We start from the raw sequence: 13777 nt of genomic DNA, 5'->3' as shown, positions 1-13777 counted from the left end.
GTGTGTGTGTGTGTGTGTGTGTGTGTGTGTGTGTGTGTGTGTGTGTGTGTGTGTGTGTGTGTGTGGGGGGGTTATTTTACAACTCATCCGTTTAAATTATATTAAGCCCTAAAGTTCTGCATAATTAAGGGCGTGGCCATTTGATTGACAGCTGGATTGCCACTGATGTCACTACTAGTCGTTTGTCTGCTAGCGTTAGCGCCACGTCACCTCAGCTAATACGCCTCAGCTGCACATTTTCGTTTATACGGGAGTGATGCTGCCAAGATGGCGACGGCCGGCTCCGCCCACTTTGGGCTTCAGAAACACTACGGGTGATGTCACGCACACTACGAACATATTGTTATACAGTCTATGGGTGTCGCGTAATGATGCCATCTTGTAACTCGGTGTCACACTGAAACATTCAAATAAAGCCACAACACATATAGCTAAATAAGATTATTACGTTTCATTCACTTAAGTTGATGACGTTTGTCGTCACCGTTTCATTCTGTGACGGTGTGTGTCGAACAGCATACGGGTACTGGAACGGGCTTGTTTTGTTGTCCACAATGAATACATGAAGAGACAATAGATGCTGATACTAATCAATGAATACTAAAGAAGTTTTAAAGGCGGTAAACCTTCATGTCATGAATGAACATGTTCCTCCCGTCTGTAAGAAACCAGAGGACAGCAGTGAGGAACCAGGACTGATGTCTCTGAAGCGCTCAGTGTGTGTGGGACGGTTTGCTCAGTGGTTCTCATGCGACTGGTAACAGATACGCCTGTGCAGTGTGTGTGTGTGTGTGTGTGTGTGTGTCCGTACCGCACGGGTCACGCTCTCTCGCAGTCTCTCTCCTGCTGGCCTCACATTAGAAGAGCATCTCTCAGCACCTCTGAAATGAGTGTCTCGCTTCACATCTCCTGCACACACGCTTTCTCAAACCTCACTGTATTAAAGATTGCTAATAACACGCATAGTTAGGATAGCAGAACAAATGGGCTCATCAAGGGAGGAGAAAACACTGGTCCGAATAAACTCCATCAAATGGTGTTAGTTAGCAGAGGCGACCCAAACCAGAACGCCAGGATCCTCCTTTGCCCAAACATGTCTGCTGTGTTTAAATGGATGTGCAGCACTTTCGGTTCGGGGAACGTCCACTCACACACACTGAAACAAATCACCTCAAATAATAAGATTTCACTACAAATACTTTTAATCCGTTAGTTGGACTGAACAAGTCGTACAATTACAGTAGTAGGTGTGTAACGATACCCTCATGTCACGATTCTGAACTCTCGATAGTCGATACCATATTATTGTGATACTCCAAGACATCTGATGAAAGATTAACAAAAAATCACTGTTGATTAAAATGCTAAATTTGATATTACATTGTGTGTGTAAATGAATATTCTTGGACTTGGTGCTGAAACCCAATGCAGGACAATAGAGACACCAGAATAACAATATTCATGATTCTGAAGATGAAAACACAGAATTATTGTAGATGAATATGCTTTACTCTGTCACTGACTAGATATATTTATAATAATGTAGGCCACTTTTACTGGTAACATCAGACATTTGGCATTATCAAGACACACACATATTCCCCCATTGCATTATTATACATTATATTCAACATTATATATAGTAGTTTAATGCAGTTCAATTTAGTTCTAATCTGGGAAGATTTTTCATTCATGCAACGTACTTGTGTGTTACATAATACAGATTACTATATGCTACAGGAATATTGAACACATCAGTAATATTATTATATTGCTGTGAAAAGACTTTATTCATGCGTTTATTCATGGTTCACTGAAAGTATTAGGGCTGTGAAACGATTAATCGCATCTAAAATAAAAGTTTGTGTTTACATAATATATATGTGTGTACTGTGTATAATTATTTTGTATATAAATACACACACATGCATGTATATATTTAAGGAATATTTGCATGCATATACTGTATATTTATATATAATTTATATTATATATAAATATGAATACATTTTTCTTAAATATATACATGCATGTGTGTGTATTTATATACAAAATAATTATACACAGTACACACACATATACTAGTGTGTAAACACTAGCAACACTAGCAACTTTTTTTCTATTTTTATTGGCAGCATCTGACAGTTTAATGGACGATACTCCCATAATTCACGTCAGAGCTAAAAAGTGGATAGGCAAAACTATTCAGAATGGATTATTAGTCTGGCATCGTGTTTGATCGCCACCAATCTGACACTGTATTTAATTTAAAACCGTTTTAAACCACATGTTTCTGACATGCATATAAGTTTTCACAGGCTCATATTAATAGAGAGACTACATGGAATATTTGTGCATATAAATATTAATTTGTGACACCACAGGAGTGAACACAGCATGTAAATGTTAGCTTCTATCTGTATTGCTGTGGTTACATGTGTTTGTGTGTGTGTGTGTGTGTGTGTGTGTGTGAGGGAGCTGAAGGGTGTGGTGGTGACGCTGAGCTCTGATGGACGTCTCCACTGCTCGTACATGGGAACCGACCCGTCCTTCTTCAGCGCCCCTAAAGTGGAGGCCCGAGAGCTGAACTACGAGGAGCTGGACGCCGAGATGAAGCGGCTGCAGAAGCTCATCCGCGAGGCCACCAAAACACAGGGTAGTGTACCACACACACACAGGGTTATAACACAGGGTAGTGTACCACACACACACAGGGTTATAACACAGGGTAGTGCACCACACACACACACACAGGGTTATAACACAGGGTAGTGCACCACACACACACAGGGTTATAACACAGGGTAGTGTACCACACACACACAGGGTTATAACACAGGGTAGTGTACCACACACACACAGGGTTATAACACAGGGTAGTGCACCACACACACACAGGGTTATAACACAGGGTAGTGCACCACACACACACACACACACACAGGGTTATAACACAGGGTAGTGCACCACACACACACACACAGGGTTATAACACAGGGTAGTGTACCACACACACACAGGGTTATAACACAGGGTAGTGCACCACACACACACACAGGGTTATAACACAGGGTAGTGCACCACACACACACACACAGGGTTATAACACAGGGTAGTGTACCACACACACACAGGGTTATAACACAGGGTAGTGCACCACACACACACACAGGGTTATAACACAGGGTAGTGCACCACACACACACACACAGGGTTATAACACAGGGTAGTGCACCACACACACACACACAGGGTTATAACACAGGGTAGTGCACCACACACACACACACAGGGTTATAACACAGGGTAGTGTACCACACACACACAGGGTTATAACACAGGGTAGTGCACCACACACACACAGGGTTATAACACAGGGTAGTGCACCACACACACACACACAGGGTTATAACACAGGGTAGTGCACCACACACACACACACAGGGTTATAACACAGGGTAGTGCACCACACACACACACACAGGGTTATAACACAGGGTAGTGCACCACACACACACACAGGGTTATAACACAGGGTAGTGCACCACACACACACACACACAGGGTTATAACACAGGGTAGTGCACCACACACACACACACAGGGTTATAACACAGGGTAGTGCACCACACACACACACACAGGGTTATAACACAGGGTAGTGCACCACACACACACACAGGGTTATAACACAGGGTAGTGCACCACACACACACACACAGGGTTATAACACAGGGTAGTGCACCACACACACACAGGGTTATAACACAGGGTAGTGTACCACACACACACACAGGGTTATAACACAGGGTAGTGCACCACACACACACACACACAGGGTTATAACACAGGGTAGTGCACCACACACACACAGGGTTATAACACAGGGTAGTGCACCACACACACACACAGGGTTATAACACAGGGTAGTGCACCACACACACACACACAGGGTTATAACACAGGGTAGTGCACCACACACACACACACAGGGTTATAACACAGGGTAGTGCACCACACACACACACACAGGGTTATAACACAGGGTAGTGCACCACACACACACAGGGTTATAACACAGGGTAGTGCACCACACACACACACACAGGGTTATAACACAGGGTAGTGCACCACACACGCACACACAGGGTTATAACACAGAGTAGTGCACCACACACACACACAGGGTTATAACACAGGGTAGTGCACCACACACGCACACACAGGGTTATAACACAGAGTAGTGCACCACACACACACACAGGGTTATAACACAGGGTAGTGCACCACACACACACACACAGGGTTATAACACAGGGTAGTGCACCACACACACACACAGGGTTATAACACAGAGTAGTGCACCACACACACACACACACACACAGGGTTATCAGACGAATAAAGCTCAGACTGATACCAAACTCAATGCCTGATCCAAGCAGAGCCTGTGGGCTTTTGTCTATGACCGGGTCAGCATTTTACTTTCTTTATATGTGTTTAACCTAATACTTCAGCAGAATGTAGTAATATTTTCCACCTTTGAATCAGTGCATCTTTACTGCTGATGTAACCGTGGCCGAGTGGTCAGGAGGAAAAGAGAATTCAGTCCAGATTGACACAGTTAAAGGAGAAAAGTCACAGCTGAATATAAGTTACACCAGGGGTTTTCAAACTGTGGGTCGCAGATTGGGAAGAGGTGGGTCGCGCAGTCACTATTGGCTGCAGCTAAATTTACGTTTCATGAATGACACACACACAAACATTTTGCACGATACCAACGTTAAATAGAAATCGCTGTGAGATCGCATTACACAGGAGAATTCAAATGTCACGAAAGGCGCTGCGTTTCCCAAAAGCGTCGTATGCCTTTAGTAGATTGTAAAACCGTTGCCACTTATGGTCTCTACGATCAGCTTAGCTCCCGATGCTTTTGGGGAACGCAGCGGAGACCTGAATCAGCCTTTCGTGACATTTGAATTATCCGGTGTAATGCGATCTCATGCAGAATGCAGAGCAGTGATTGGAGTAAACGAGTTTCTTCTTGTTAATAATGCGCACATAACCGCTTAATGAACCGCGCCGCTCTGAGACGCTGAAATTGTTAACACAACATTTCGCAAGCGCGCGCTTCATGAAACAAATCGCACTGATTTCTCTGTCGTCTGTTCAACACAGCACTGTTGTCTTTCAGAGATATGGTCGTCGTAAGAGTGCGTTGTTTGCGTTCCCTTGCATGCATTTTGCTACAACGCAAAAAATATAGCCTATATATAAAAAGTATTTCACATGTACACACACGAGCACGAAAGTGTTTTCTGCGCTGAACAACACAATGAGTTTAACAACACTCGCAGCATAAATATTACTATTGAAATTCTAGGTCATGGGTCTACTGTCAAATAAAATTATTAGTCTATTATATTTTTTATATTCTGATTTTTGTCATATCAAACCTTTGGTTATGATTAAGCTTACTTAATCTTTTTTCATTTCTTTAAATTTGTTCTGCCGTGTCTGGTAAATCAGTTGAGGCAGCAGACAAAAACTACTTAGTATTCTTCACATTATTTCAACAGCCATTAGGCTGTTAGGCTCTCAATTTTTGATAATGTGCCAAAAGTTTGTTTTGCAATTAAACTTGTCATTCATACTATAACAAGAAAAAAACTGCTCCAAAGAGAACTAACGCCTCCCACCCCACATTCATGCTTTAAAATTATTTTATATTTTGGTGGGTCTTGAGATAGATTATTCTTGTCTAGGTGGGTCCTGGAATGGAAAAGTTTGGGAACCCCTGAGTTACACCACATCAAAATTGCTTTGTTGAGATTGAGCGAAAAACCTTTTTTTTCTTGAAAAAATATTCTTCATGTCTTAAAATATCTTGAATGTAACTCGACACCCTTGCCTCATTTAGTATGCGCGGTTCTATGAATATGCGAATGAGCCCCGCCTCCACTCACTCACTCAGCTCAGAGATCCACTGGTTGACGATCACACGTTGATCTGATTGGTTACAAGGTAGTTTGTGACGTCAGAAACACCAGCGATTTCAAAGCGTGTTTTTGAGACTGTCTTTGGTTCACTGCAGTTTTAAGGAGGAAATACTCAGCAATGCTGTCGACTTATGAATTTACACATGGTTTGTCTTAAAGCAGATTAAAAACACCACATAGACACATAAACAACATTAAAAGCTGGATTTACACCACAGGGGGACTTTAAAATTGTTCAAATTTAATGGTATACAGAAAAAGTAAACTAATCTAAATCTATAATAAACATAAATCATAGGGGCATTTATTATAAACAGCACTTATAATAAACACCAAGCCTAAACCAATTTAAAGCGAAACTGAAACCTTTTGTTAAAGTTGAACGTCAGGAAAGATAAAAACTGAAACCACAAGATAAAACATTTCTGTAGGAACCAGTCAGTTCTGAACCACTAATATCTGACTGTTGTGTTGACTGATATTAACTCATTTACAGAAATCTAAAAACATAAACATAATTAATGATTTTCGTTATTTAGACAAAAACCCCTCAGATCTACAGCATTTTTCTACTTTACTGCATTAAAGGATGCGAATATAGGGATTAAAAGTGAACGAGGATGAAAATATTCATTTGTATAAATACGCTGCAGAAAAGACAGAAAAGAGACAAACATGGCTTTGAGCTTCACATGTGCACAAAATGTTAACGTGTGTCTGAGTAACTGGACGTCTGGTTGCAGGAGTCAGATGTGATGTTAGTAATGCTGGATCTCATATATTTCTGCGTGCTTTGCATGATATAAGTTGGAGCACATTTCAGTTGATTAAAAATGAACTTGTATTCCAGAAAGTGTGTGTCCTGTCCTCGATCTGAAAGTGTGTTTGTGTGTGTTTGTGCAGATATCGTGCCGAGGGCCGAGACAGAAGAAGAGCTCAGTGTGACCGCTGTCGTCTCGTCTCAGCTCGACCAGCTCTCGGTACAAACACACTATTTAACGCTATATGCTAATGCTAATGCTAATGCTTGCAGGCTACAGTGAGACGCACTGAACACACATTATTTATCAGTCTTTCACACACAGTCACACAGATGAAGACACACCGTAGACGTCTATTACTTTTACATAAAATAATGAATTTTATTATATTATAATATCTTTTTTCCAAAATGAGGACATCCTTAATGTCCCTAAAAGGTTTTGTTATATTTAGCTCAGTTTGAGAGCTATATTTGTCCTTATACTAAAGTGAAGGAAACACACACGCTTCACTAATTAAAAGAAGCCATATCACTATTATTGAAGCTCGTTTCCACTACAGAATAAAAAATACAAAAAGTAATTGCAACATTTTATTATCTCAATATTTGTTTTAATTGGATTGTCTCGCAATTCTGACTGTATAGTAGCCTGGGAAAACCCAGACAACTTCCGGCAAATTTAGATTTGCTCTGCAAGTAGTCTGGCAAGTAGTCTGGCAAAGAGCTCATTCAAGCCCATTTCCATGCCGTTGAAATCGCGGCACCAATCAGAAACGTTGAGGCGGGCTTTACACGATGATGATCGCTATGATTGGTTTTAGGTCTATCCAATAAATGAACGAGCCCAGAGGCATTTGAGCGACGTCCGTTGGTGAAGCGCACCAACTTTTAAATGTATTATTATATTCAAATTGCAAACACATGAGGACAGTCTCCATGAAAGACCCACTGGCAGATGAACGTGCTACTACATCTCTCTCCGAAACGGTAGGAAATTAAATTAGATTTAATAGAGGATTTTAACTGTGACAAGATGATTGACAGGGCAGTTTACGTGACAGGATGCACGCGACAGATCTGTCCGATAAAGATGACGAAGTAGTATGTCCCAAAGCTTGCCTACTTTTTTGCTACACATTCAAAAGTAAATACACTGCTCAAAAAAATTAAAGGAACACTTTGAAAACACATCAGATCTCAATGGGGAAAAATATCATGCTGGATATCTATACTAATATGGACTGGGTAATGTGTTATGAACGAAAGGATGCCACATCGTTTGATGGAAATGAAAATGATCAACCTACAGAGGATTGAATTCAAAGACACCCCGGAAATCTAAGAGAAAAAATGATGCAGCAGGCTTGTCAATTTTGCTGAAATTTCATTGCAGCAACTCAAAATGGTACTCAGTAGTTTGTATGGCCCCCACGTGCTTGTATGCATGCCTGACAACGTCGGGGCATGCTCCTAATGAGACGACGGATGGTGTCCTGGGGTATTTCCTCCCAGATCTGGACCAGCGCATCACTGAGCTCCTGGACAGTCTGAGGTGCAACCAGGTGATGTCAGATGGACCGAAACACAATGTCCCAGAGGTGTTCTATTGGATGTAGGTCAGGTGAGCGTGGTGGCCCTTCAATGGTATCATTCCTTCATCCTCCAGGAACTGCCTGCATGCTCTCGCCACATGAGGCCGGGCATTGTTGTGCACCAGGAGGAACCCAGGACCCACTGCACCAGCATAGGGTCTGACAATGGATCCAAGGATTTCATCCCGATACCTAATGGCAGTCAGGGTGCCATTGTCTAGCCTGCAGAGGTCTGTGCGTCCCTCCATGGATATGCCTCCCCAGACCATCACTGACCCACCACCAAACCGGTCATGCTGAATGATGTTACAGGCAGCATAACATTCTCCACGGCTTCTCCAGACCCTTTCCTGTCTGTCACGTGCTCAGGGTGAACCTGCTCTCATTTGTGAAAACCACAGGGCACCAGTGGCGGACCTGCCAATTCTGGTGTTCAATGGGAAATGCCAATCGAGCTCCCTGGTGCTGGGCAGTGAGCACAGGGCCCACTAGAGGACGTCGGGCCCTCAGGCCACCCTCATGAAGTCTGTTTCTGATTGTTTGGTCAGAGACATTCACACCAGTGGCCTGCTGGAGGTCATTTTGTAGGGCTCTGGCAGTGCTCATCATGTTCCTCCTCGCACAAAGGAGCAGATACCGGTCCTGCTGATGGGTTAAGGACCTTCTACGGCCCTGTCCAGCTCTTCTAGAGTAGCTGTCTGTCTTCCTGGAATCTCCTCCATGCTCTTGAGACTGTGCTGGGAGACACAGCAAACCTTCTGGCAATGGCACGTATTGATGAGCCATCCTGAAGGAGCTGGACTGCCTGCGCAACCTCTGTAGGGTCCAGGTATCGCCTCATGCTACCAGTAGTGACACTGACCCTAGCCAAATGCAAAACTGGTGAAAAACAGTCCAAAAAGATGAGTAGGGAAAAAATGTCAGTGGCCTCCACCTGTAAAACCATTCCTGTTTTGGTGGTTGTCTCACTGTTGCCCATCTAGTGCTCCTGCTGTTAATTTCATTAACACTAAAGCAGCTAAAACTGATTACCAACCCCCTCTGTTACTTAACTGACCAGATCAATATCCCAGGAGTTTAACTGACTTAATGCTATTCTCTGATTAAAAAGTGTTCCCTTTATTTTTTTGAGCAGTGTACATTTTCTTCACAAAAAGAGTACATACTTTTATGGCGTAGTGTAACTTTGGGACACCGCATATGGCTTTACACGATGCCGATCGCTCTGATTGGTTTTAGGAGTTTTAGGTCTATCCAATTGCGCCCAGAGGCATTTGAGCGACGTCCGTTGGTGACGCCCCTTTGGAAATGAGTTCTTAAAGAAGCTTTGCCAGACCATAACTCAGTTACTACTGAGAATGGTCTGGTTTTAACCAGGCTAACTGTAAAGTTATAATAGTTATATATTCAGTTATAATGTCCAAATTGTGAGACATAAACTCGAAATTGCAACAAAAAAAGGCATTTTTAAAAATAGAATTCTTTTATAAATAATCCAATGTCTTCAGACTGAATCAAACAATTACTTTTTTTGTTGGATTTAAACTTACAATTACATTTTTGTCTCAGGATATAGTGCACACACGTTCTGTGAGTCTGATGAGCACACAGTGTGATTGAGGTGTGCTCAGTTCTCCATTCCCTTCTCTCCCCCAGTGCGCGCTGATAGCGGAGATGAATGGCCTGCCGGTGCCATCAGTCTCAGTCCAGGTGAGCATCAGCTCTTCTCCTGTAGCTCTTCTCCTGTAGCTCTTCTCCTGTAGATCTTCTCCTGTAGCTCTTCTCCTGTAGATCTTCTCCTGTAGATCTTCTCCTGTAAGTCTTCTCTTGTAGCTCTCCTCCTGTAGATCTTCTCCTGTAGATCTTCTCCTGTAAGTATTCTCCTGTAGCTCTCCTCCTGTAGATCTTCTCCTGTAACTCTTCTCCTGTAGCTCTCCTCTTGTAGATCTTCTCCTGTAACTCTCCTCCTGTAGATCTTCTCCTGTAAGTCTTCTCCTGTAGCTCTCCTCCTGTAGATCTTCTCCTGTAGCTCTTCTCCTGTAGCTCTTCTCCTGTAGATCTTCTCCTGTAGCTCTTCTCCTGTTACTCTTCTCCTGTAGCTCTTCTCCTGTAGATCTTCTCCTGTAGCTCTTCTCCTGTAGCTCTTCTCCTGTAGATCGTAGCTCTTCTCCTGTAGATCTTCTCCTGTAAGTCTTCTCCTGTAGCTCTCCTCCTGTAGATCTTCTCCTGTAGCTCTTCTCCTGTAGCTCTCCTCCTGTAGATCTTCTCCTGTAACTCTTCTCCTGTAGATCTTCTCCTGTAGCTCTTTTCCTGTAACTCTTCTCCTGTAGCTCTTTTCCTGTAGCTCTTCTCCTGTAGCTCTTCTCCTGTAGCTCTTCTCCTGTAGCTCTTCTCCTGTAGATCGTAGCTCTTCTCCTGTAGCTCTTCTCCTGTAGCTCTCCTCCTGTAGATCTTCTCCTGTAACTCTTCTCCTGTAGCTCTCCTCCTGTAGATCTTCTCCTGTAGCTCTTCTCCTGTAGCTCTCCTCCTGTAGATCTTCTCCTGTAACTCTTCTCCTGTAGATCTTCTCCTGTAGCTCTTCTCCTGTAGCTATTCTCCTGTAGCTCTTCTCCTGTAGCTCTTCTCCTGTAGCTCTTTTCCTGTAGCTCTTCTCCTGTAGCTCTTCTCCTGTAGATCTTCTCCTGTAGCTCTTCTCCTGTAGATCTCCTCCTGTAGCTCTTCTCCTGTAGCTCTTCTCCTGTAGCTCTTCTCCTGTACATCTTCTCATGTAGATCTTCTCCTGTAGATCTTCTCCTGTAACTCTTCTCCTGTAACTCTTCTCCTGTAGCTCTTCTCCTGTAGCTCTTCTCCTGTACATCTTCTCATGTAGATCTTCTCCTGTAGATCTTCTCCTGTAGCTCTTCTCCTGTAGATCTTCTCCTGTAGCTCTTCTCCTGTAGCTCTTCTCCTGTAGCTCTTTTCCTGTAGCTCTTCTCCTGTAGCTCTTCTCCTGTAGATCTTCTCCTGTAGATCTTCTCCTGTAGCTCTTCTCCTGTAGCTCTTCTCCTGTAGATCTTCTCCTGTAGCTCTTCTCCTGTAGCTCTTCTCCTGTAGATCTCCTCCTGTAGCTCTTCTCCTGTAGCTCTTCTCCTGTAGCTCTTCTCCTGTAACTCTTCTCCTGTAGCTCTTCTCCTGTAGCTCTTCTCCTGTAACTCTTCTCCTGTAGCTCTTCTCCTGTAGCTCTTCTCCTGTAGCTCTTCTCCTGTACATCTTCTCATGTAGATCTTCTCCTGTAGCTCTTCTCCTGTACATCTTCTCCTGTAGATCTTCTCCTCTAACTCTTCTCCTGTAACTCTTCTCCTGTAGCTCTTCTCCTGTAGCTCTTCTCCTGTAGATCTTCTCCTGTAGCTCTTCTCCTGTAGCTCTTCTCCTGTAGATCTCCTCCTGTAGCTCTTCTCCTGTAGCTCTTCTCCTGTAGCTCTTCTCCTGTAACTCTTCTCCTGTAGCTCTTCTCCTGTAGCTCTTCTCCTGTAACTCTTCTCCTGTAACTCTTCTCCTGTAGCTCTTCTCCTGTAGCTCTTCTCCTGTACATCTTCTCATGTAGATCTCCTCCTGTAGCTCTTCTCCTGTAGCTCTTCTCCTGTAGCTCTTCTCCTGTACATCTTCTCATGTAGATCTTCTCCTGTAGATCTTCTCCTGTAACTCTTCTCCTGTAACTCTTCTCCTGTAGCTCTTCTCCTGTAGCTCTTCTCCTGTACATCTTCTCATGTAGATCTTCTCCTGTAGATCTTCTCCTGTAGCTCTTCTCCTGTAGATCTTCTCCTGTAGCTCTTTTCCTGTAGCTCTTCTCCTGTAGCTCTTCTCCTATAGATCTTCTCCTGTAGCTCTTCTCCTGTAGCTCTTCTCCTGTAGATCTTCTCCTGTAGCTCTTCTCCTGTAGCTCTTCTCCTGTAGATCTCCTCCTGTAGCTCTTCTCCTGTAGCTCTTCTCCTGTAGCTCTTCTCCTGTAACTCTTCTCCTGTAGCTCTTCTCCTGTAGCTCTTCTCCTGTAACTCTTCTCCTGTAGCTCTTCTCCTGTAGCTCTTCTCCTGTAGCTCTTCTCCTGTACATCTTCTCATGTAGATCTTCTCCTGTAGCTCTTCTCCTGTACATCTTCTCCTGTAGATCTTCTCCTGTAACTCTTCTCCTGTAACTCTTCTCCTGTAGCTCTTCTCCTGTAGCTCTTCTCCTGTACATCTTCTCATGTAGATCTTCTCCTGTAGCTCTTCTCCTGTAGCTCTTCTCCTGTAGCTCTTCTCCTGTAGCTCTTCTCCTGTAGCTCTTCTCCTGTAGATCTTCTCCTGTAGCTCTTCTCCTGTAGCTCTTCTCCTGTAGCTCTTCTCCTGTAGCTCTTCTCCTGTAGCTCTTCTCCTGTAGCTCTTCTCCTGTAGATCTTCTCCTGTAACTCTTCTCCTGTAGCTCTTCTCCTGTAACTCTTCTCCTGTAGCTCTTCTCCTGTAGCTCTTCTCCTGTACATCTTCTCATGTAGATCTTCTCCTGTAGATCTTCTCCTGTAACTCTTCTCCTGTAACTCTTCTCCTGTAGCTCTTCTCCTGTAGCTCTTCTCCTGTACATCTTCTCATGTAGATCTTCTCCTGTACATCTTCTCCTGTAACTCTTCTCCTGTAACTCTTCTCCTGTAGCTCTTCTCCTGTAGCTCTTCTCCTGTAGCTCTTTTCCTGTAGCTCTTCTCCTGTAGCTCTTCTCCTGTAGATCTTCTCCTGTAGATCTTCTCCTGTAGCTCTTCTCCTGTAGCTCTTCTCCTGTACATCTTCTCCTGTAGATCTTCTCCTGTAACTCTTCTCCTGTAGCTCTTCTCCTGTAGCTCTTCTCCTGTAGATCTTCTCCGGTAGCTCTTCTCCTGTAGCTCTTCTCCTGTACATCTTCTCCTGTAGCTCTTCTCCTGTAGATCTCCTCCTGTAGCTCTTCTCCTGTAGCTCTTCTCCTGTAGCTCTTCTCCTGTAGCTCTTCTCCTGTAGCTCTTCTCCTGTAGCTCTTCTCCTGTAGCCCTTCTCCTGTAGATCTTCTCTTGTAGATCTTCTCCTGTAACTCTTCTCCTGTAGATCTCCTCCTGTAGCTCTTCTCTTGTAGATCTTCTCCTGTAGCTCTTCTCCTGTAGCTCTTCTCCTGTAGCTCTTCTCCTGTAGCCCTTCTCCTGTAGATCTTCTCTTGTAGATCTTCTCCTGTAACTCTTCTCCTGTAGATCTTCTCCTGTAGCTCTTCTCCTGTAGATCTTCTCCTGTAGCTCTTCTCCTGTAGATCTTCTCCTGTAGCTCTTCTCCTGTAGCTCTTCTCCTGTAGCTCTTCTCCTGTAGCTCTTCTCTTGTAGATCTTCTCCTGTAACTCTTCTCCTGTAACTCTTCTCCTGTAGCTCTTCTCCTGTAACTCTTCTCCTGTAAGTCTTC

The 13777-nt window shown here is 43.6% G+C and overlaps 1 protein-coding gene across 2 annotated transcripts in view; it reads left to right on the top strand.

The window, feature by feature from the left end:
* bbs9 (Bardet-Biedl syndrome 9) overlaps nt 1-13777 on the top strand; it is a 187735-nt gene that overhangs the window by 23758 nt on the left and 150200 nt on the right. For both annotated transcript variants that reach the window (XM_079895076.1, XM_079895077.1), the window contains exons 10-12: nt 2475-2656; nt 6903-6979; nt 10011-10064. In XM_079895076.1, the coding sequence (XP_079751202.1) occupies nt 2475-2656; nt 6903-6979; nt 10011-10064 (313 nt within the window). The remainder of the gene's footprint in view (nt 1-2474; nt 2657-6902; nt 6980-10010; nt 10065-13777) is intronic.

Source organism: Squalius cephalus, assembly GCF_949319135.1.
Source record: "Squalius cephalus genome assembly, chromosome: 15".
Taxonomy (NCBI): domain Eukaryota; kingdom Metazoa; phylum Chordata; class Actinopteri; order Cypriniformes; family Leuciscidae; genus Squalius; species Squalius cephalus.
This window is presented reverse-complemented; position numbering and strand designations above follow the sequence as displayed.